The sequence below is a fragment of the Cyprinodon variegatus genome, unplaced genomic scaffold (genome assembly GCF_000732505.1).
Source record: "Cyprinodon variegatus isolate N-32 unplaced genomic scaffold, C_variegatus-1.0 Scaffold6, whole genome shotgun sequence".
Classification (NCBI taxonomy): Eukaryota; Metazoa; Chordata; class Actinopteri; order Cyprinodontiformes; family Cyprinodontidae; genus Cyprinodon; species Cyprinodon variegatus.
Genome location: NW_015150459.1, coordinates 798,241 through 821,189, shown reverse-complemented (window position 1 = coordinate 821,189; position 22,949 = coordinate 798,241). Strand labels below are relative to the sequence as shown.

The 22,949-nt window shown below is 35.4% G+C and overlaps 1 protein-coding gene across 1 annotated transcript in view; it reads left to right on the top strand.

The window, feature by feature from the left end:
- rspo1 (R-spondin 1) overlaps positions 1-21,275 on the top strand; it is a 25,505-nt gene extending 4,230 nt beyond the window's left edge. Inside the window, exons 2-6 of the mRNA XM_015374551.1 lie at positions 1,961-2,624; positions 6,869-7,063; positions 12,415-12,558; positions 14,138-14,362; positions 20,713-21,275. Coding sequence (XP_015230037.1) covers positions 2,528-2,624; positions 6,869-7,063; positions 12,415-12,558; positions 14,138-14,362; positions 20,713-20,873 — 822 coding nt within the window. The 5' untranslated portion in view covers positions 1,961-2,527 and the 3' untranslated portion in view covers positions 20,874-21,275. The remainder of the gene's footprint in view (positions 1-1,960; positions 2,625-6,868; positions 7,064-12,414; positions 12,559-14,137; positions 14,363-20,712) is intronic.
- Positions 21,276-22,949: the final 1,674 nt, after the last annotated feature.

The following is a 22,949-nucleotide window of genomic DNA, read 5'->3' as shown; positions in this document are numbered from 1 at the left end:
TCCATCCATCCATCCATCCATCCATCCATCCATCCATCCATCCATCCATCCATCCATCCATCTTCTTACAAGCGGGGTCGCGAGGGGTGCTGGTGCCTACCTCCAGCTTTCTACAGGCGAGAGGCGGGGTACACAGGTCGCCAGTCCATCACAGGGCAACATAGAGACCAACAGGACAAACAACCATTCACGCACACACTCACACCTAAGGAGAATTTAGAGAAGCCAATTAACCTAACAGCCATGATGTTGGACTGTAGGAGGAAACCGGAGTACCAGGAGAGAACCCACGCATGCTAAGGGAGAACATGCAAACTCTCAACCGTCTTGCTGCAAGGCACCAGAGTGGGTAGCACTGAGCCACTGTGCAGCCGGGTTTAAATCCCTTTTTTAATTTTATAAGGACTGAGCTGATGCCATTTTATAGCTAGCTGCTGTAAAATCAGCTGGTTTTCCTTAGAAAACTTTGAACCAATTTGACTTTATGATCTTGTTCAATTGTCTCCGTAAAGTCAATTAGTGTTATATAAAGAAACTGAATTGAAATTAAGTTCTTGAATGTTTTAGTCCAAGTTTTTAGAAAAGCCTTCCATCCGTCCAATGAATAACCAATGAATCTCAGCAAAGTTTTGATATGAACAAGACTGTAATGTAGTTTAAAAACAAAAACTATGCTAATAAGTAAACTTTAGCTGTTCCTGCTTGCATGTTGCAATCTATAAGCTTTCATCTATATTCTGAATAAGTAATTGACAAATGTTATGTCTTTTGAGGTTTTTTCACATTTCTTTATATAATAGCCCCAAAAAGGTCTTTGTATGATTCGGATTAGGCAGACTGAATGCAGAGTGTCTATTCTTTAATTCTTGTCAGATCTTTGAGCTAAATCTAGATTTGAACTTTGGCTAGGCCATCCAAAAACATGGATGCATGCTTTCATTTAAACACTCCTACTGTAAATGGCGCAGTATATATGTTGGACAGCTTCCCTGTCCTGTTGCTGTAAAGTCCCAGGAGCATCCTCCATCCCTGTGCATATATATATATATCTATATATATATAGATATCTATATCTATATAGATATATATAGATATAGATATATATAGATATATATATATTTTCCTACTTTTGGCACCTTCTTTTTGACTATTGAGCCAATGTCACATGTGAATTTCTCCACTGTGAGATCAATAAAGTCAATCAGTGCTATGTTCAAGGTCTTAGTTTTCAGCCACATAAAGCATTTTTCACATCAACCAAAAAGTTATGTCTTGTTCTTATCCTAACGGACCACCTTCTTTCACATGTTTATTATTTCTCAATCATGACTTTTAGCAGAAATACAGCAGTTTTCTGTATTTTATACATAAAGATAGTGTGCGAAAGCTATTTTTTGGCCCCGACCTTTTGGCTGCCTACCTTTGTGAAGCAAGAAAAAGACTAATACAAAGTGAATCCAGTGTAACTTTTTTATTGCCGACCTGGAATGGGTGCCAATAGTTGAATAAACTTTTGGCTCTCAAAATGGTATCGGTGTCCTATTTGATGGTACTCGCTGGTACTGATACCACAATTTTAGTGCTGGATCGAGGCTCTGCCCGATACTGGTATCAGTGTAACACTAAATAAAAACAACGAAATAAAAAAAAAGAAAAAATGTTACAAGCCTATATCTCTTAAATGATTAGTTACCTTGATGTGGTCCATAAAAAAAACAGTGGCATAAATAGGTTTAATTCTGTCATGTGAAAAAATGTCAGTAGGTTTGATGATCTTTTCAATATTGTTTTACTTTTTATTCTGGATTATTTAAGATCCCCCCCCCAAAATCCAACTCAAGATATTTTCTGAAATATATAAAGAATATGCCTTTATTTTGTCTGTAATTTGAGGTTGTGAAATTTTCCACATATACACCATGCTAAACCAGAATGATGTTTTGTTTTTTTTTCTCATTAGGCAGTGATTCAAACAGATGTGCAACCACATATGGGGGAAAAAAAGCTGCACCCGTCTTCTGTCAGCTTGCACACCATTATTTCCCTCCATCTTTGAAGCAGAACATTCAAACGAGAGTAAATCTGGCTGAAACAGAAGGCTCCAAGCTTGTTTCCAAACTCCTCATAAAGTTCATGGGTTGACCTGCAAGCGCTTCCAACACACCTCCTCTGCATCCTCTGCTCTAACCCTCCTCACTTCCCGCCATCTCCATCTGTTTATGCCACCTCTGACATGATGACTTGTTGTGCTTCGGACATGTCCGGATGTGTAATCGCAACGTCACACTCTACATCTCAGACTTTTGGATATATCAGCCAGTAGAGTGAAAGATACAGAGAGAGACTGGGGGAGGGACAGGCATACAGGAGAGGAAGAAGAGCAGCGCTACGTTTTGAGAAGAGGGTCCATCAGTACCTGCAGCAGAGGGATCACCTGCCCTACAGAGGAAGGGGGAACCCCACCCCCTTACCTGTTCCATCTGGTTGCAAGGGGGGGCCTTGCACAGCCTGGAAGGCAGCAGGGACTATGCAGCTGGGACTGGTGGCGCTGGCAATGATCATTCTCAGCTCCATGGGTCACAGCGACGTTCTCAAGCTCTCCAAGGCGAGAAGGCAGAGACGAGGTGAGTTGTCACTCTTTTGGTTTCTTCTATTTGTTTTCCTTTTTTCACTGCAGCAATGCTGTTCTTTTTTTAATCTGTGGTCTGACTCATTGCGGTGGATGTCTTATAAACATTTAAAGAGCAAAATAAAGATAACATTTTGTTTGTTTTCCCTTCACTCTTATTTGTTTTTCCAAGGCGGGTTATGTTAGGTTCAGAGTTTCCCCCAAAATGGCTCATCTTTCTTGCTCTTTTAAGATTATGCCTCTCACTGTTTATGCAAAACTTTTATGGGTATTAAAGTTGTTTATAGAGGTTTTTTTTGATGGATTCCCTCTCAAAGCCATTGCTCATTTTGTGTCTGGCTGTGTGGGCACATAACAGAGTGAGTACCTGACAGCTCTAAGCTCTCTCTTGGATCAGACGGCCAATATTATTGTAAGCATTTTTCTGACCTCACATGACTACAAAGACGGGGCGCCCGGATCGACTTGCAGCATATCTCTCTGTGCTGGTGTTTCTGTCAGCTTTGAAATAATTCTTCCTTTACACACAACTAGCTTTCAGGGTATGCCAAGCTCGCCCCGTCTCCTTAAAGCCAGAATACATATAATACCAAAAGTGGCCCCTGTAACAGATGTGGTGCTAATATAAGCACGCAGACTGGGAGGGGGGAGTAAGAGTTAATCTAGTGGCACTTTGATGAAAACAGGAGATATGGAGCAACTAATAGTGTTCAGAAGGTCCAGTCCTAGAATGTCACAGCCAGCTGAAGAGAATTATTTACACATAAGATTTAAAGATATTGTATCTTCAAAGTGATCAGATTCAGTTTTAATCATCCTTACCTCTGGTCCGCAAACAGCAGAAGAGATCATTTAGTGTTGGTTTTTGTTTTAAGCAGAAGTTAAATTCAAGGATAAAAAAAAAAAAAAGTAAAATTAAAGAACGCAATATTGTTTTCCATGTGCTTCAGCGAAAAGTCTTTAACAAAGATTAAAAAGCCCGGTCTCATATCAATTAGAGTTTAGACATATTTTTATATAAAAAAAACGGCGCACAACTTTTTCTACTATTTTTCTCTTTTTTTTAATAATTCGATTTTTACTTTCTTTAAATTCTCTTCGATGGCATGACTTGAATCTAATTATTTTAGCTTCTTTAAGCTCCATTATTGTCTTTTTAATTCTTCTAAATTGATACACGACAACACATTTTGCATGTCTTTATTCCTCCTGCTTAGATGCATTCTTTTTTAAAATGTTATATTTAACAACTCATTTATTTATTGCTTGCTTTTTAAGTTCCAAATGTTATTATACTCTCCTCTATTCTTTATTTTTCTATTTATTTATTTATTTATTTTTTTTACATGTTTTACTCTTGTCTCTTTCAACATACACTTAAATTTGTTTTTCACTTGCTTTGATATTTATTGTACAGGTAATTTCCATCCTGTTCAGTTTTTTTCACTCAGATTTTTTCCATTCTTTCTAACAGATCAGATTTAATTGAGTCAGGTTCGTGGTCCAATTTGACTTGATTTTTATGTTTGTTTTTATTAAATTAGTGGAAAACACTGACTTTGTTTTGATAGTAATTTGGTGGTATACTTTGGTTCTTTTTGGAAGGCTTATCTACCCCATATTTAACTTAATTATCAGTGTCTTGAGACGATGGAATTTATATTTTAAAGTGCACCCGATATGATGCTACGATATGATCCTTCCATGCCAAGTGTCCTTTCAAACAGTGTCAGTAAATGACCAATTTTATTGTCAATGAATAATATTCCTTCTTACCAGCAAGAGGCAGCAATTTCATAAGGATTTCTGCTTTTGTTCGGAGGTTTCTACACACAATTCAAACTAAAACTAGTTCATACTATTGTCTGGAACCCCATCATTCTTACTTATAATTGCTTGGTCAAATGAATTTCTCATCTTCAGGCATCAGAAAATGACACCCCAAGAATAAACTAGACTGGAGAGCCAGAGTTTGTTTTCTTTTTTTCTGAACCCCTTAACAGTCGATCTCTGCTAAATCGTATTGATTGCCAAAGCCAATATGGCCTTAAACAGTAAATATCTTGGCTAATTTATTTTACGAAATGTAACACAAGGAAGGATTACATTTGGGGAATTACCTTAAAACATACCCACAGCCTTCATTTAGCTTAGATTAATTATGTCATATATCTTTGCAATTGATTGAAGCTAAAGAAATCTAATTTTGTTAACCTTCACTAATCTAATGAAAGAAGATTCAAATCAAATAATTTAATTCAATGTCAGAGAATGAAAAGGAGTTTATATGTTTTATTTACATAGTCTGTAAAGATTCTTTTTTTTTAGCCGTACGGTAACAGATTTCTACTTAGGGACATTTTTAACTATGACTTATTTTCTAACAAAGAGTAACTAGAATTGACCCTAATTACTGCTGCTTACCATTCCTTTGACATGGAGATATCTGTTCCTGGAAGAAACCTTTTAACGGGTTTCGCCTTCCATCTTTATCTTTGGGAGGCAGCACAGCAGATTGATTGCTGTATGAGTGCGCGTTGAGCTGATAGAGAATAGCACAGTAAATCAACTCAGATGACTGTTGTTTTCTTCCAATGAAACACTGCTAGTAAGGATGTGCACTATAACATGTGTTTCCAAGAAATGATATAGGTTACTGCTTCTGTGTTGCTTTCTTCGGCTTTTTTGAGGATTAAAGGAGCTGATTCATATCCTTGGCTGGAAAGAAGACCGGGAAATGTACTGTACTCACATATCCCCATTTTTAAAGTCCTAACTCTGGCTCCCAGTATCTCAGAGAATAGACTTTAAAATCCTTCTGTTAGTCTATAAATCACTAAATGGCTTAGCACCAAAATACATTACAGACCTGTTGTCTATGGATCAACCGCCCAGACCTCTCAGGTTTCCTGGATCAAGTCTACTCTGCATACCCAGACCCAGAGCCAAACAAGGAGAAGCAGCCTTATACTGTAGCCTAAACATTATTAGTGAATTTTTTGTCATCGATTTTTATTCATCATTTTATGATAATTAATTATTATGATTAATTGTTATCATCTCATAATTTTAATTATAAATTTTTTCCCTTTAATTATTTGAGTTTATTAATTATTCAATTACTTTATAATCCTGCAATGTACTATTCCGATTATGTTTCACTTTTTTTATGTAGAACACTGAACTATCTTGCCACAGAAATGAGCAATATTAATACACTTGCCTTCTCCATGCCTTGCCTTTTATCAGGTGCTGTTGGCTATTTTAGGCCTGTATTAGACTTTTATGGCTGCAATTGCTGTTTTTATTTCTTATATCCTATTCCTAAGTTACAATCCAGAGTTTTGTTTTGTCAATTTACCCTTAAATGTAATTAGTAGACCATAGATTTCCATTTTTTTATTAGTTTGCTTTGAATAATTTAATTAACCTTGTCAAAAACAGCTTCTAGACATACATGCATCTGTTAAAATACTAAAATGGAATAAGACAATTAACCAGACAAACTTTTACTATGTCTGCTTGCAGTATTTGCTTTTCTTTTTTTCACTTGTCCATTTACAATTAAACTATTCATTTAAAGTGAATACCTATGTTCTATACAGCTTCATTAAATTTGCTGAGCTGTATTGGGGAACATTGCAGGAATCAGTAAAAAAATTGGAAACATTCATTTTGGGCCAAGTGAAAAAAAAAAAGAACAACCTGGAATTTAAACAAATTCATACCAGGTTAAATGCATATTACTTAAGCTTTATTAACCTTCATGGTTTTGAGGTCATCTGAGTTCAGCTCAGAGGTTGTAGTCCTGCAACTTGAATCCTATAGTCTATGTTGATTAATAAAGTTTACTAATAAAATTGTCTTTCTTGAAATGTCCTTGATCTAATTATGTACAAAGCAGAATAAGAAGTTATTTTTCTATTTTTTTATAAAAAACAAACAAACAATTTTTTTGGTTGTGCTTAATTGGAAATGTATTCTTTAATCTTACATGTTCAAGAAAAAATAAACCACCAGATAGTATCTTTAACCTTAGACTCTCTAAATGCTTGTATTATTATGGTGATCAGTGGAGATGAAAACAAAATCACTGAAACTCCGTGATCTCATAAACCACTTTGGATAAATACCATCTTTTTATTCCCTCTTAAAACTTCATAAGAGGTACACACTGTTACTTTCTGCAAGCTCATTATGCCTGCTCCTTCCTTTTTGTTTATCCTAATGTTTCCGCAGTTAGCACTGAGGGACCACCATCCTGCCCCAAAGGCTGTGACAAATGTTCTGAGTACAATGGCTGCATTAAATGCAATCCAAAGCTCTTCATCTTCTTGGAGCGCAATGACATCCGTCAGATAGGGGTTTGCCTCCCCTCCTGTCCGGTGGGTTACTTTGGAATGAGGAACCCAGAAGGCCACAACCGATGCACACGTGAGTTTATTTTACACATTGTAAAACCTAAAAAAAAAAAAAAAAAACTCACCCCAAAAGAGACTGATTCCCTTAAACAGGATATGAGTGGGCACAGTGAATTTGTTAACATTCATATACAATCCTGCAAAGTCATGAAGGTTTCAGTAAACTTATTTCTCAACAATATCCAAATTAGACCTCTGGAAGACATGTGCTTACTTTTGACTCATCATATCTTGCTTATGTGAGTATTTAGTGGTTTGTACCACAATTTTGTTCCAGTTCTGTTTAGATGGGACTATTGCTGCATCTGCAGTTGTTTTTACTTAAATTATAATCATTTTTATTAAAATCTTCAGGCAGATATAAAGGTTAAATACATAAATTCTCTATTTTAGATTGTTTTTTGTTTTCTTATCCGCAACACTGATGGAGATACATGCAAATACATTTTAATGAAATTCTTTGTAACTCAAAGATGCCACTGTTTGTTTTATTTATTTTTTTTATCTCCTATTATCATCCTTACTGTGTGTTGTTGCAAGATAAACCTGAAACCTCATTCGGCTTTTTTAGAAAGAGGCCCACAGTAATAGAGATTCTCCACTGTCATGAAATGCTATTTTCCCGTTTTTAGGGGAAGGGGTTTTCTCCTACACTAAATCCACCGTTGGGGTTTATTGCAGAAAGCTTCCATCTTAGTCTTGTTTTACCGAAGGATAGGGTTCAAGTATGAGTTAAAGTTCCGGATTTATGTGGAAAGATAGGGTTTTCCTCTGGCATTCCTCCCAAACAACTATTTGAGGTTTAGCTTATAAAGGCTGGTATATGTATAATTACTGACCCCCAGATGATCCTGCTTTTAGAGCCATTTCCTAACTTCAAACTTTTTTTTATTTTTTTGCACCGCCTTGCCATTCTTCTTTTTGTGCTTGTGGCAAACATTGGTTCTCATATTATTGTATTTGTTAATTTCGATTAGTTTTATCAATTATTGCTATTACTATGGAAATGGGTAAGAGTGATTGATTATGTAACAAATTAAGCAAATAACCCCATAATTCATCTGTAGACTGTGTTGTGCTTAAAAGGTTTATTAAAGGGTGTGGATATGATCAACTGAATTGGAGATGTAGGCAGAATAGGCTGGTCTCAGGTTCGAAAATGGAGATGAAGGCTGAACAGCCTGGTGACTGGCAGACACAGTCCTGGTTGTAACCAGAGTCAGAAGCCGATGAGGACCAAATGAGGGCAGGGTAAGCACAGGATTGTAGAACAGGCAGGCCATGCACACAAGTATTGGAAATGAACCTCATGCAGGCAAAGAGACAATCTGGCAGAGACTGACTGTGACAGTCAGGTTAACAGGGCAGTATACCAGTTGGGAGGAATTAGGGTGAGGAGGGGAGAGACAATTGTAACTGCTTACCCTAATTGGCAGGGTGGAGCAGAACAGAGAGTAGGCAGCCAGCCTCCCAAACAACAACAGAGCTGAGGCAGACTGCAAGACAGATTTGATATTTTCTGGTTGAAATTTCCTGACTGATGAAAGTCAACACTCACTTTAATGGTATGATAGTATCTCTTTTAAATTCTGAAAGAGACTAATAAATAGGTGTCTGTCTAAAGTGTTATTCCTTGGCAAACCAAAAATCCTTGATTACTTCTTAAAAGTTCCTCTGCACTCTAATCTGTCTAAAGAAAGTTTACTATAATATTCCGAGGTAAGGGATAAGGTAGCTCTCAGTAAAAATTGTATGCTTATGTGTCTGAATTTTAGAATTAAGTTAATAAATGTGAGGAAATGTAAGACTTGTATTTGTTCCTTGCTGTAAGTATTTTTCATCTTTGAAAATACAGGTGAAGAAGTTCTGGATGCTTGTAGAAGAGTAACGACTTTGAAAAAACAGGTGTAAAAATCACTAACTTACAAGTAAGAATCAGAAATGTTCAATTATAAATCACAAACGTAAGGGCTGCAAATTCACACTTATACATTTATAGTTCGTACTCGTGCACTTGTGATTCCAAATCATACATTTATGATTTTTACTAGTAAATTTGTGATTTACAACCGTACATTTCTGATTTGTACTGAAAATTGCATATTTACATGAGCTTTTCCTCACATTTATTGATTTACATTTGCAAATTCATATCCTCAGGCATACTTTTGTTTTTGACAGTTATTTTACCCTATACAGACGTACCAACATGACATTGAATCTATGAGAATCCCAGTAGAATTAAAAATTGCATTCTACTAAACTCTTCAGCGTGGTATTATGCTGTGGTAATAAGGTGGTTATTTAGCCTTCATTGTATCTTTACCACAGGTAAGGTTCATAATTTGCCTTAACCCCCATTTACTGTCAATTACATTATATACAAAAGATCCAAACCCATGAATAGGGCTGAATATCTAAATTTTCCAAGGAACGGTTCTAGATAGACCAGAAGGTACTGCATGTTCAATATAAGTTACACTTGTTGAATAAATATTTGTGACAAAACAAGATGCTATGTTATTAGACATTTCATTGCATAATCCCTTATATACTGTTAATTATCTAGTTCAATTAAAAATACTGACAAAAGTAAAAAAAAAAAAACAACAACAGTATATTGGGTTATAAAAGTAAAAAAAACAGCTCATATTTTCTTAAGCTGCAGGAATGTAAGGCTTTAAGTGGTCCTCTTTGTGGTAATAAGCAGGTTTGACTATTTATAGGGTGGTTGAAAGGGCAGCTGCGCCCTCACTACTTAATAAACTTCCTTTTTTTCTCATATGGTACTGGCCCCAGTGCTTATAGGTGAAGAGTGCCAGGAGCTCGGTCTGATGTTTGTTTTCTTTTATATGTGGGTGGAAATAAGAATTGGACGAAAAAAAAAAAAAATCCCAATGAAAATATTTTTAGTTTGTTTTTCAGCGTTTCTGTTTTTCAGTTGGCACAGTTGTGCAAGTCAGGCCAGGGGGTGTTTGTTACGCTTTCACTATAGCAATGCACTTTTGTAACTGTATGCAGTCAGTTGCTGTTTTGGGTTATGAGTAAACTTAAAATGTAATTGATATCCCTGTTGCACATGTTAAATCACATAAGAAGGAAATAGATACTTATTTTAACTACTTAATATGGCAAGCTAGATTATATCTGATAAATTACTTTCTGTAATCTAATAATGTTTTGCAGAGAAACTCTGTGGATAAAACAGGACATAACAGAACATGAAACATATTTTTTTGCAGTTCCCTCTCAATTCTCTCCTTCAAATGGCTGCATTTTACTCTCAAATTCTTTCAGAAGGCACTTAGTGGGTAGACTGGGGTTATTATCCACTCATCTGCCCTTTTACATCAAATCCTTGAATGTCTTGTTAGCAACATTTGTCTTGAATTATCATGCAACAAACATTGTTTTTCAAATTTAGCTGTCAATGCTTGAAATTAGTATTTAGAAGGAAAAAAAAGCGCATTAAGATCTCACTGAGGGATCCAGTGTAAAATCCTTTCTGGTCTTGGATTTAAACCAGCTGCCAAATGTTAAGCCTGTAAATACATTTCTACCAGTTTTCATTTATTTCTTAGCAAGATCTCATCATATCTGTGAATAATGTTTATCCCCAATAGAGCCTCAGGGGAACCTTTTGGATATCTACATTTCCTCATTTTCTAATCAATGATATATCTAGTGCAATCAATGTAGATACGTTATGAGAAAGTTTTAGAAATCAATGAGTGTTAAAAAAGAGGTCTTATTTAAATAATATTAATAATAATAAAAAATTTAAATAATATTAATAATAATAAAAAATTTAAATAATATTAATAATAATAAAAAATTTAAATAATATTAATAATAATTCATAATAATGGAGCTATCCTACTCCATATTTGAAAGAAGCACTGAGGGTTTTTAATGTTTAATGTTTTTCAGACTTACTCAATATTTCAACTGAATAACACCTAGCCAAGTTCTCCCATTTTGATTTTTTTCTCACACTTAATTCTTAAGATAATATTTTTTTATTACCAGACAAAAACAGCTTATGAAATTAGCAATTTTTAAAATTATGATTTTCTTTCTTGAAGATAGAAAACTAATCCTCATCCTCAAAGAGTCCTTTTGAGTCTATATGGAGGATTTCTGACCCATTCTTTTCAGACTTGTCTTATTTTAGGTATATTGGTAGCTTGATTAGTTGAAATTCAACTGCTGCATCTTAATTAGAGTTATTGAAGGCCTAATCTAAATCTTAATTTTCTATGTTTAGTGCCTTGGATCATTTCCCTGCCTTAAATAACCAAAATAAATGCATGTTAGCCTAAAATCAAAGAGTTTTGGCTGATATTACAAAATTTGTTGCTCCATCAGCTACAGAAAGTCATCTAGACCAGAGCATTCCACTAATACCGTGTTTGGCCATTGATATAGGCTTCCTTGTCCTTAATTCTGTAAGTCTTATTCTGAATGTAAGAAGACCCATACCTTTCAAATGTTTAGCTTTGGGTCATATCAGGTCAATATAATATTTAAGATAGCATTTAGGAGGAAACTGAGGGGGATGTTTACCAAATGAAAATTAATTTTTAATAATGGTTGGCATTGCTGCTGGGTCTCTCTTTCATAATAGTACCACAAATGCTGCGTTATGTTTCGAGATTTATGTATCTACTTTAAATTGTCAGAGGTTTTATTTATGTTATTTCTATGTTCTGCATGTCAGGCCTAAATGTGGTCAGTAAAACTGAATTAAAAAAAGAAGCAGCAAATTAAATTTAAGTCATGATATTTACAATTTCACACTGTTTGGATGTAAGATGATTATTTAAATTGACAGGAGATTGCTTGTTTTATTATAATACCAAAGGGTCATAAGTGCATGTATGTTTTAAAGACTAGATAACAGATTTTATGGCCACAAGCACCCAGCAAACGACCTTTTCAATGTAATGAGACAACAGAAGTTAAAGTGTGTGAAAAGTCACATTTTAGGTACCCTTGCTTCCAGCTTTTTATGCTTGGGATGTTAAGAAATATACTGTTGCGAAATCTGCTGTAGAAGCTGTTGCTAACTGACTGAACAGGCCAGTAACAGCTAAGCTGGCAGCTTTCATTTAAACTTGCTTTCCATGGTAAAATGGAAAAAAAAAAAAGAAATCTGCCCTGTGCCAGGTTTTGTTAAAGGAAACTATTACTGTTCTAAAGAGAGACATCTTGTTTGTTTTCCAATTACTAATTATTCATTAAAAAAAGGTATATTTTGCTTAGTCTAAAAACTTTATATGTTTAGACTGAAAAATACAACAGAAATCATATTTTACTAAATCCATCCTTGTAATACTCTCTCTTTGTCTGTATGTCTTTCAGAGTGTAAAATAGAAAATTGTGAAGCATGTTTCAGTCGCAACTTTTGCACAAAATGTAAGGAGGGTTTGTATTCGCACAGTGGCCGATGTTATGTCCGCTGCCCTCCAGGCAAGCACACTGCCAATAACACCATGGATTGTGAGGGTAAGTTCAATTTTATATTTTTTATTTTATGGCTTAAAAAGAGTATTACCAAATTATAATAATAAAAACAGCCCTTTTAACATATAAACAGTGCTGACCACCTCATCCTACCTAAATAATTGAGCTGAAACCTACAACATTCCCAAAGATTTTTTTCTTGTTCATGTATTTCTGTCAAACGACACAAACAGGTCTGTCAAGATCAGTGCTTAAAAAACAGCATTGAAAATCTAATTTCCTTTTAAACAACTCAAAGGTAACTTGAAATGCCAGGCATTTATCATTTACCTTTTGAGTTTCAAGAAAAGATAGAAACATCCAAAAAGTAGCTGACATATTTCTGTTTGGCTTTTTATGCAACAGTTTAGTTATGTCTCTCACTCTTAATTTCCAGACGGTCTGAACTGCAAGTTCTAATTCCTACCCTAGTTTCCTAATTAGATTTTGTTTCTGAATTATGATTAGATCAGCCGATGTGATTTAAGCAAACCATTCTGCTAAAGCGTGGGCTGTATTTTTATCGCCTTTGTCTTGTAAGAAGGTGAACCTTTGCTTCAGCTGTTTTGCAGTTTCATTAATCATTCCATAAACTTAAACCAGCTTGTATTGTGCCTGCTGATAAATATAGCATAGAAAAAAAGAAAATTCCCATAGCATGATATTGCCACTCTTCTGCACCAAGCAAGGTCAATTAATTAAGTTGTTTTGTTTTCTTTCAACATCTTTCTTCCTGCCTCTCCCACAACTGATAGTCATTTCATGCAATAGTTACACCTTGTTTGTTGCATGTGGACCTCTGCAGTTCATTACTTTCAGCCTCTTGGCTGAGTCTCTGATTAATGCTCTCTTATGACGATGATAATTTCTTTCACTGCATGTAATGAAATCATGTAGTGTAATTTTTTTGAATAGCATTGAATAGTTTTCCTTAAATTTTCATTCTTCTGATGGGGCATTTTAGCCATGCCATAAAAATTTGCTCTCAAAGGATTAATTGATTCATTGATTGACTCTATTGATCTCACAGTGGAGAAAATTACTTGTTACCTCGGCTCAATAGTCAAAAAAAAGATAGTGTATACAGTTAGAATTTCAATTACCTTGTATAATTAAGGTCAAGTGAAAGATATAAAAATTTTAACATAATTAACTACTTGGTGTTTTTTTGCTGCATAAAAGCAATAGAAAACGCCTAGTTGTCTCATGGAAAGTGTTTTCTGTGCTCCAAAGGTATAAATACTTTTCCAAGGCACTGAATTTCTCAGTTAAACTGCCTCTGCTCTCATCCATATTTGTAACATGCAGAGTCTGCTTAAAGACAACACATTTTCAGTTTCTTAGCAACTACCTAAACCTGTTGCTCCCCTGCTATAAATCCATCCACAAATCACAAATTGTTTTCAGATGTGCAGGCTCCCTAAGCTCATTATCCTGAATCAAATCTACTGAGGTGTGAAAAGCACACAGAAAATATGAAGTGAATGTGAGATGCTGAAGCTGTGGAAAATTCACTCAGCCCAAAAGTTGTTTGAACGTGATTATATATATATATATTCAGTGTATTTTTTTTTTGTCCCAGGTCATCATGCTTCAGAATGTGAACTAGGAGAGTGGAGCCAATGGAGTTCCTGCATGAAGAAGAACAAGACTTGTGGATTTAAGAAAGGCTCACAAACCCGGGTTCGTTTACCCCTTCCCCAGATTCACAGTGTGGAAACCTCCCCTGCATTTGTGCCCTCACAGACCTGTGCTCCAAGTACAGAAAGGAGGAAGTGTACGGTGACCAAGACGCCTTGTGCAAGAGGTAAAACACTAATCCAAAAGAGCTGATTCACAACTCAGAGTGCCCTATAAAATGTAGCATAATTTTACTCAGACAACAAATAAGAGGCAAGAATGTGCATTAAAAAGGCATCCAAAGTCTCATTACTCACTTCTCAAGATCAGCCTGCTCACCGGTGTGTCTTTGACCTGCAGTATGTTTGTTGGGCTTAGTTTGGCAGAGGACACAGAAGGTTACAGAGTCTCCCTAGATTAACACATATAAACAATAAAGCTGCTGAACCACCAGCTGAACAGATGATGGCTGGACATTGTGCATTGCTAAGCTGGAAGGGAATCTAAAAACCTAGAAAAAGAGCTATTGGCTTCTCATGACCACTTAAGCAAGAGATTTTCATGCCTGCACACAGTCGCCTGCTCTCCAGCAGGTTAATAGTCATTTTCACTGTTTAGTGGCCATTATCTGCTTTCACAATCTTTTATTGGTTGCTTTTTAAAATTTTCACTGCTGAGGCCATTAAAAGACAACTGACAGACAAACTACCATGTACGTTGAACAAAAAGTGCAGGAAAAAGGCCATGATGTTTCTACCTATTTGTGGCAAATAAAAAATTACTTCACAGAGTTAATACATGCAAAAACTATTGAAATCATACAGTTCTAAAGTCAATTCTAAATATATGTATGATGACATATTACCCAACGGAGTATTCATTTGTGTATGAAATGTTAGGTTTTTTTTTTCGTGTTGTTGTTTTTCCAACGTTAAAAATAGGGGTGTTGGAAAAAATGGTTTCAGTTGCCCAATATAATATCGATCCTTCAGTTCCTAGTATGGATTTAAAAACAAAAAACATTTTGACCCAAAACAATGAGGAAAAAAGGGCTACCTCTACACCACCACTCTGGGAGATAGTGATAGTGTTAATCCAGGTTTACCTGACCTCAGTAACCTTGACAACAATGGCCAGACACACATGGATTAATCAGTTCATCCAATAATGAAAGACATTAAACAAAGGAGCTGTTTTTAAGTTCAGGAAGTAGTTGATAGTGTCCATTAGGTTTCCATTAAGGAAGGGACTCAGATAACTTGCAACCAAACAACACATTTTCACAACTTAAGACATTAGTCGCTGTCACTGTACAGATTAGCTGCAAAAAGAGCCCCTCGCTCTAGAAATTATTACGCTTTGCCTCACATGAAAGTGAGCTTATTGTTTACTGAGCAGGCGCAACACGTTCAAAGTTGGTGCTTACTGGAGGAAGCAGGTGATGCTCTACATAAAACGGTGATGGACACCAGCCTCTGCTCAGGGAACAGAATTCCTCAGGATTACCCAGACATGCCTGAAACAAGCACACTACCCCTCTAGGCACTATATTGATAAAAGTAGGGCATAATGACAAGAGCTCAGAAAAAGTTCATTTCGCATTCTATAGGCAGTTTAATGTTTTCATCTTATATTACAAGACATTCAGGCCCTGAAACAGGAAAGTAAACTTCAGACCATAATACTCTGACCCTCTTGTATTACTGTTGGTATAACGGCTTTTTTCCTCAAATGCTGTGCAGCTTTATATCATATGACATGTTGCACATACTGTACATTTCACAAAGGTCCACTATTGTCTCAACAGTCCAGTGAATATTTTCCAAATGTGGTTACGAGTATTTTGTTTTTATTTAATTTCTGAGAAAATGTAAGATGGGCCTCTGCGTTCTTTGTGATAAACATTGGTTTTTGCCTTGAGTTTAAAATGTTCCCACTCTCATTCTTACTGTTAAATCATAAACATTCCATAAGCATTTGGAGTAATACTTTTAGGCTGGTCCTTGTTCAGAGGGTTTACCGCTGTTCATAGTTTTCAGTTTGGTTTTGCTGGAGTCCAAAGCTTTGTAACTCTAGCCAGACAAAAAATGTCACCAAGTTTCTCTTCCTTTCTTGTACTGTATGCCTCTAGAGTTTGAGATCTTTTAACTCATGTTGTCTGACAAGTGTAAAGAGAAACTGGTCACAGAAACTGAAAACAGTTAATTCACTTTTTCCCCATTCAAATTATGATTTAACAAAGGGAGGGATATACTTTACATAACATTTGGATGTTTTTTTTATTTCCTTAATTTTGCTCATGTTCTCTGCATATGTTTGTGTGATCTAAATAATAAAAAAAAAGCTCTGTGACAAAAAAGCAAACAAAAAAATCTATTAAGAGGGCAAATACTTCTTCTTTGTTGTTAAGTAGCTATTGAACCCACTTGTTTAAATTCATTAGGTCAAATCCCTTTAATTACAATAGTATTAATGCTAATTCGGAATTATTAGCAAATCAGTTTCTCTCTAAATGCCCCCGTATGTCAGTTTCCTTTACTATACATAATGCTCCAATTTTCACAGGGCTATAATAGTAAAGTTATTTACAAGGGCAAGGAGAACTTTAAATGAGGAGTATTTAAAGTCTTTATTGGACGGTGGCACGCTTAGGGGGTTTCGGCCACAGCAGCAACGTTGGCAAACAACATTTGCACAGCCCTGGCAGTAGTACAGATGTTTCAACATCTAACAGATGGCCTGCCCCGATATACTGTATGTGAGTAAACATGGGGAGGGCCCGCATATTATGTTACCATTCTCTAAACTTGGAAAGTTCCTCTCGGGTTCTGGATCTAAACAACAGAACATGATCTGACAGTGTCCTGTTCAGATCTGCGCGGATGAAGGATTGTAGTTGTTCATAGAGAAGTTGGCTTTCGGTTGGATTTTAACTCCATCAGAAACGAGAAGCAAATTCATTCTTATGATTTCTTCTTGGAAAAACTTTTAGCTTTGAGTTCAAAAGTATAATTAGCAGTGAAAAATTATAAACTACTCTACCTACACTGTGTGCAAAGGTAGCTTATGATAAAAAGAAAGGATGATGCAGAAGGTTTTATGTGACAAATGTTAAATTATAATCACATAATAACTGACTGTTAATGCTACAGGGATTTTTTTTTTCTTTTCTCAGCTTTTCACTTGCCTTACTTCTGCAAAACCGGACTGCAATGATTTGTATCTGCAGAATAATTCATGGGTGATGGCGCTGTTACACCAGTGAACAAATTCATGTGGGTAAAAGAGCACAGCTGTGGATTCATCTGTCGGAGCTGGCTGGCAGTAGGGCTATATAAAACACAGGGGGCAGATCTTGTATAACATTAGTGATTTAGTGGTCTGCAGATCTCACGCTTTGTGTTGAATTGGCTGTGATTATTTTTTTCCCCCCACTGTTTCCTGAAGCTCCACAAAAAAAGTCTCACGAAAAAGGATTTGCTACATGTGTTATTGCATTTGTCAAGCAAAACTGTTTAGCTTGGATGGAGAGGAGGTGCAATCAGGGCCGTCATAAACTGATGGAGTCCCCGTCTCTTGGCTCCATCAGTGATTTGTTAGAGAAGTAATTAAGTCCTTACACATTGTGTGCGTCCACCCATGTTTTGGAAATATTTTCAAAGACTGTTTCACACATTCTCTACATGTTTCATTTCAACTGTTCGTGCATAGTTTTATTGGGTGTTTACATTTTGAACGTGTCATTGCATTTAATTGAGATGACATGATTGATATCAAAGAAGCTTTCCATTTCTGTTGGAAATGTATTTTTCTATTGCTCTTACATGACATTAAGATTGTATTACACTGTCATTTTTTGGTATTCATATATAAAAGCTTGAAATAATTTACTCTATGTTTAATGAATGTATGATGTATGATGATTTCTTCACAATATATGAACTTTGTAGATGTAACTGTTGATTGTGTGGCGTTTGTCTGTTTATTTTGGAGGCTCCAAAGTGACTTCACTCATTTTGAATCAGTCTGTCTCCATTGTAAGTGCACATCTTAAAACAGGGCAATTAAACACAGTGTTTCAGTGGCTTTTAGACTTTAATGTCTGTTTTCCTCTTTGTTAACTGGCTATCACTGGGTCCTTGAAAATCTTCATATAATTAAAGCTAAAGTGATTTTTTTAAAGGGTTTTTAAAATAGAACATTGCTACCTCACTACCCACAGTACTCTTATAAGCCATCAAAATTATTAACTTATCCAATTTTTTTAACAGATAATATATGGAAACTAACCACAATGTGGACGTTTTTTGTTATTTTTTTTATGGAGCAATTAGGCCTTTTAAATTTGTGACAGGTGTATATAAGAGCTTAAGCAGAGAGAAGGTGTGGAGGGTTTGTCAAGTGGGACACAGGAGTGAGTAGCTGTTGAAACCTAAATTAAACAGACTAAGAGACCACTGCCAGATCGGTCCCATGTGTCTTTCAGGACAGCTGGGCTTTAAGTTCTCTACTAATGTTGATCCGTTGCTACAAAAGTTCTTCTTTGTTGACGTTAAAGAGATGATAATTTTAGTTTTCCTTGACTGTAAGCAAATATACAGCATTTAGAGCTGGCTTGTTCCTGCAGGAGTGAGCTTGTACAGTATTGGTGCTCAAGTGTTGACATGGTTGCTGCTGTAAATGATAATGTTAATCTGAAATATAAAGACTTATTCTATTTACAAATATACAAGATTCTGTCTAGAAATAACACAACTGTTTAAACTAATACATAAAGTCTAAGTCTAATAAATAGCCCCTTTCCCCAAGGTTCAAATATATTTGTGCAATACTTGGGAAGGAGTGCAAAGCTGTTATAGCTACTGCACATCATTTCTAATGGAGGATGCAAAAATTTGCAATCATCCGTTTTTTGACTTCTTCCATTTACAAAGATATTTATTCTGTTGTTTTCTGTAATTTGCAACATTCATATTTCTGAAGATATAGCTTTGATAATTGCAACTACTGTAGCAGCTGCCTTTCTGGAAATTATTCCAGTGACTCTTATGGAGCTCTTTAGAAGGTATGCTTGCATTTTTTGCTTTGCACCAGATACAAGAGTTGTAGTTCATTTTGTCCAAACCATTTAAACAAAAAAGCTTTTCTGAAATTGCCTTCCGTGTCACCATGCCAGTATAGTTTGCTTCCCAAATGCCTCCGATAAGAATATTTAACCCCTTCCCCTAAAACTTTATTTATTTTCATATTTAAACTCCATCGTATTAAAATTAATCAAATTCCTGAAAGTGTTGGTATTTAAAATATCCGCAACAGGGATGATACCTCTTTCAACCCCTGACTTAAAATGTTTAGTTTGACTGAATGATAACATTTTAAACCCTAAATTTACCTAACCTGATCTAAATACAATACACTCATAGTTCATATGACTCTAAACGTAAAAAGTACAGATATGAAAAGTCTACCTCCACATTTTCAAATAAACGTTTTTATGATATAGAACTTGTGACCAACATAATAAACTTCAAAGGAATTTAGAACCTTTAATGAGAAATTGATTCTGTACTGAAATGCAAAAGAGATAGTTGGTTAATGAAAAATATAAAAAAGAACAATAGAAGACCTGGCTGCATTAATGTGCACATGCTTACTTTGTGAAAACACTCTCTAAATGTTCCTACTGTGAGATCATAAATGCTTTTTTATTCTATTCTATTCTATTCTGGCTAGTTTTGTCTTGGCTATTCTAATTTAACTCCAGTATTCTGTGTTCACTGGAACACACCTACCACCAAACCCAGTTCACCCTGCTAATCTTTGTGAAGGGTTGACCTCATCAGTTTTTCTAGTATCTTTTAACTTAGATCAGAGAGACTATAAATGATTAAGAAATCTAAAGAGACATATGTAAAAGTCAGATGGCATAAATCTGAATAGTGACAGAAAACAATGGTAAATTGTAAACAATACTCACTCATAACCCCCAGGTTTCTGCTAGGAAGCTCGAGAATCTGCGAATTAATCCAGACAAATGCTGAGAACAATAGATTTCACCTGTTTTACAGTTTTATGAGCATGAGCTCATGAGCAATTGTTGCCAGGTCAAAAAAATAAGGTTATGGTAAAGAATTAAAGCTGAAACTGAATCAAAAGGAGTTTTGACAAAGAAATAGTTCAAGGGTTTGTACATTTCTACCACTTCTTTATATGTTTTCCCTTTAAAATATGGATTTATTTTGAAGGGAATTGTGCAGAATATGTCACATTAAAGTTGGGAAATATTTTGAATGATGTTGATCGTATCCCTTTTCCAAAATCATGGTATTTTAAAAGGGTTGTCTGGATTATTTTAATAGTAACTGGCTGTTGTGTTGCCCTCATCAGTAGGTTTCTAGCTTCCCTCAACAGTATATGTTTTAGTTTTGACAAGACAGAATGGTAATTTCTCCATGAAAACATTGGATGATTAATGCCTTGCAAGACTACCTTTGAAAAGCAAACATTAATCATGTTGTTTCTGCATTGTCATTTCAGAGAAAAAGAATAAGGGCAGCAGACAGGGTGATACAAACAAGAGGGAACATGCACGTGGCAGAGGACGAGAAGGAAAAGGAGGAGGTGGAGGTGGGAAGCGAAGGAAAGGCCAGAGCAGGAGCACCACCGCTCCCACCGTCACAACCAGTGCTGTCACCTAAACTCTGAGGCCTGCTGGGTGAGGCCGGGAGAAAAACTGAGGCAGTGCCTCACCCAGCGGAGCCAAAAAACAAAAAAAGAAATGAATGCAGAGAGAGAAAGTTACTGCTGCTATGCTGCATTGTAGAAGATGCAATGAGAACTGGAGGACTGCTTCGACTGAAAGGTCTTTTGAAGCTTTTGGGAAAAAAAAAAGATATCCTGAGGATCTTGTTTTATTGTAACAGCCTTGCTGTTATCAAGGTGAATTTACAGTTGGAAAGCAAAGCAACATTGCAAAAATGTGTTTGATTTTATCTGTATCATGGACAGAGTATTCAAAAAATTGGATAGACAGTAATTTTCAAAATGCAGCAGTAAGCAGGAAGGTCAATTCTTCTACAGAGATTTAGCAAAGGATTTTTAGGCCAATTTCAGCCTGTTTTTTTTTTTTATCACATTTGTATTTCATCTGTTTTTTGTCGTTGAAAAGTGGCAGAGGGAGCTTCTCAAAGTCAGTGTGCATGATGTGAAGACAATGAAATAGTAATAAGATGTGGAACCATTTTTTATTGGGAGTTCAAAAGAAAAACAAAATCACTGGAAAGGATTCTTGGCTGCTGAGAGTGAGAAGACTTTGGTTAATAAATTTGAGGGCGTCTGGTACAAAACAAGATGAAAATAATCAATCATATTCTTCATATCCATTTATGTCTGTGGTTTCCAAAAAATACAGCATCATTGCTTTCTGATTGTGTAAAATCAAATATTTTACCTGAAAAAAGAATATCCGCACAAAAAATATATTTGCATGATACTAAGTTGCATTTCTTTGCATTTAAATCGACCTGAAGTATTTGGTGTTTTCGTACTTTATATGCATATCTGCACGGATTTAAGTGTTCAACAGATCTTTGCTGTGTGTACATGAGTAGTCAACGTTTGCACATATAGTTAGCCTTAGCCTTATTACTCGTCTCATAGACTGAAGGAACCAAGTCTGGGAAAAATGGAAGGACATGTAAATGCACATTAATATATATATAAACCACACAATAACCGTCCAATTCGCTAACCAGCGTGTTTGCAGTATGGTCTGAGGATATGGGATTTTGCACAACTGTATTGTTTTCCTACTGCTCGTATTTTTGAACTATCACAACATTTTTCAAAATTTTTTAATAACTTGCTTTACAATGCATACAAGGAGAGCCTTTTGTCTTTAAAGTAAGATATCTGTAGATGTATGTTAGGCTATCTATAGATGTTACATGGTACTTTATTCATCTTTTAATACTATGGATTGTGAAACATAATATGTCAAGATGTGTTTACCAGTATTAGTATCAACATGTATAGCTTTTTTTCCTGTGAAAGCCTAAATAATAAAACAAGAAAATGAAGCCGTTGATGAGTCATAATAGTTTGGGTGTTAATTTGTGCATTTGTCTTATAATTACTTATGTTTACAAGTAAGTTAACCCTTAAATACCTACCATAGCTGAGTACCATAGCAAATGTTTTTTAATACATTGGTGTATTCGTCAGTGGGTTATGTACAGTTATTAGTTCATTTAAAACAGCCTTTAAAGACCTTTTCTGGTGTCATGCGGAAGGAAAACACTAATAAAACTTTTTTTACTATAGCATTAAAAAGCCTTAATGTGACTTTTTAAAAATGATTCCAATAGCATAATATCACACTGGATTAACCCTAATCCAGCATTTTTTGAGAACATTTTTCATTAAAGTGAAGCAAAAATGTTCTTAAAGAAATTGAAAACTATGATTTAATGTGCACTGAAGATCCTTAAACTTTTAAAGTGGTGGAGCTGGTTGGATACATTTTCTTTATCTTTTTGAAACCAATGAAAGCAATACCTAAAATAGATCATGTTAGGATGAAATAGCTGTACTGTTTTAAGGTCACTTGAACTCCAGTTGCAAAGGCAGGCTCAATACATAGAAATCAACTTTGAAAACTAGAAAAATTAAATTTAGGAATCCAAACTAAATAAACTCCATTATCTGATGCATTTTTTTTTGCATTTTTTCATTTTAGTATCTACTACGCGCCTCTTGTCATATATAGTGGTGAC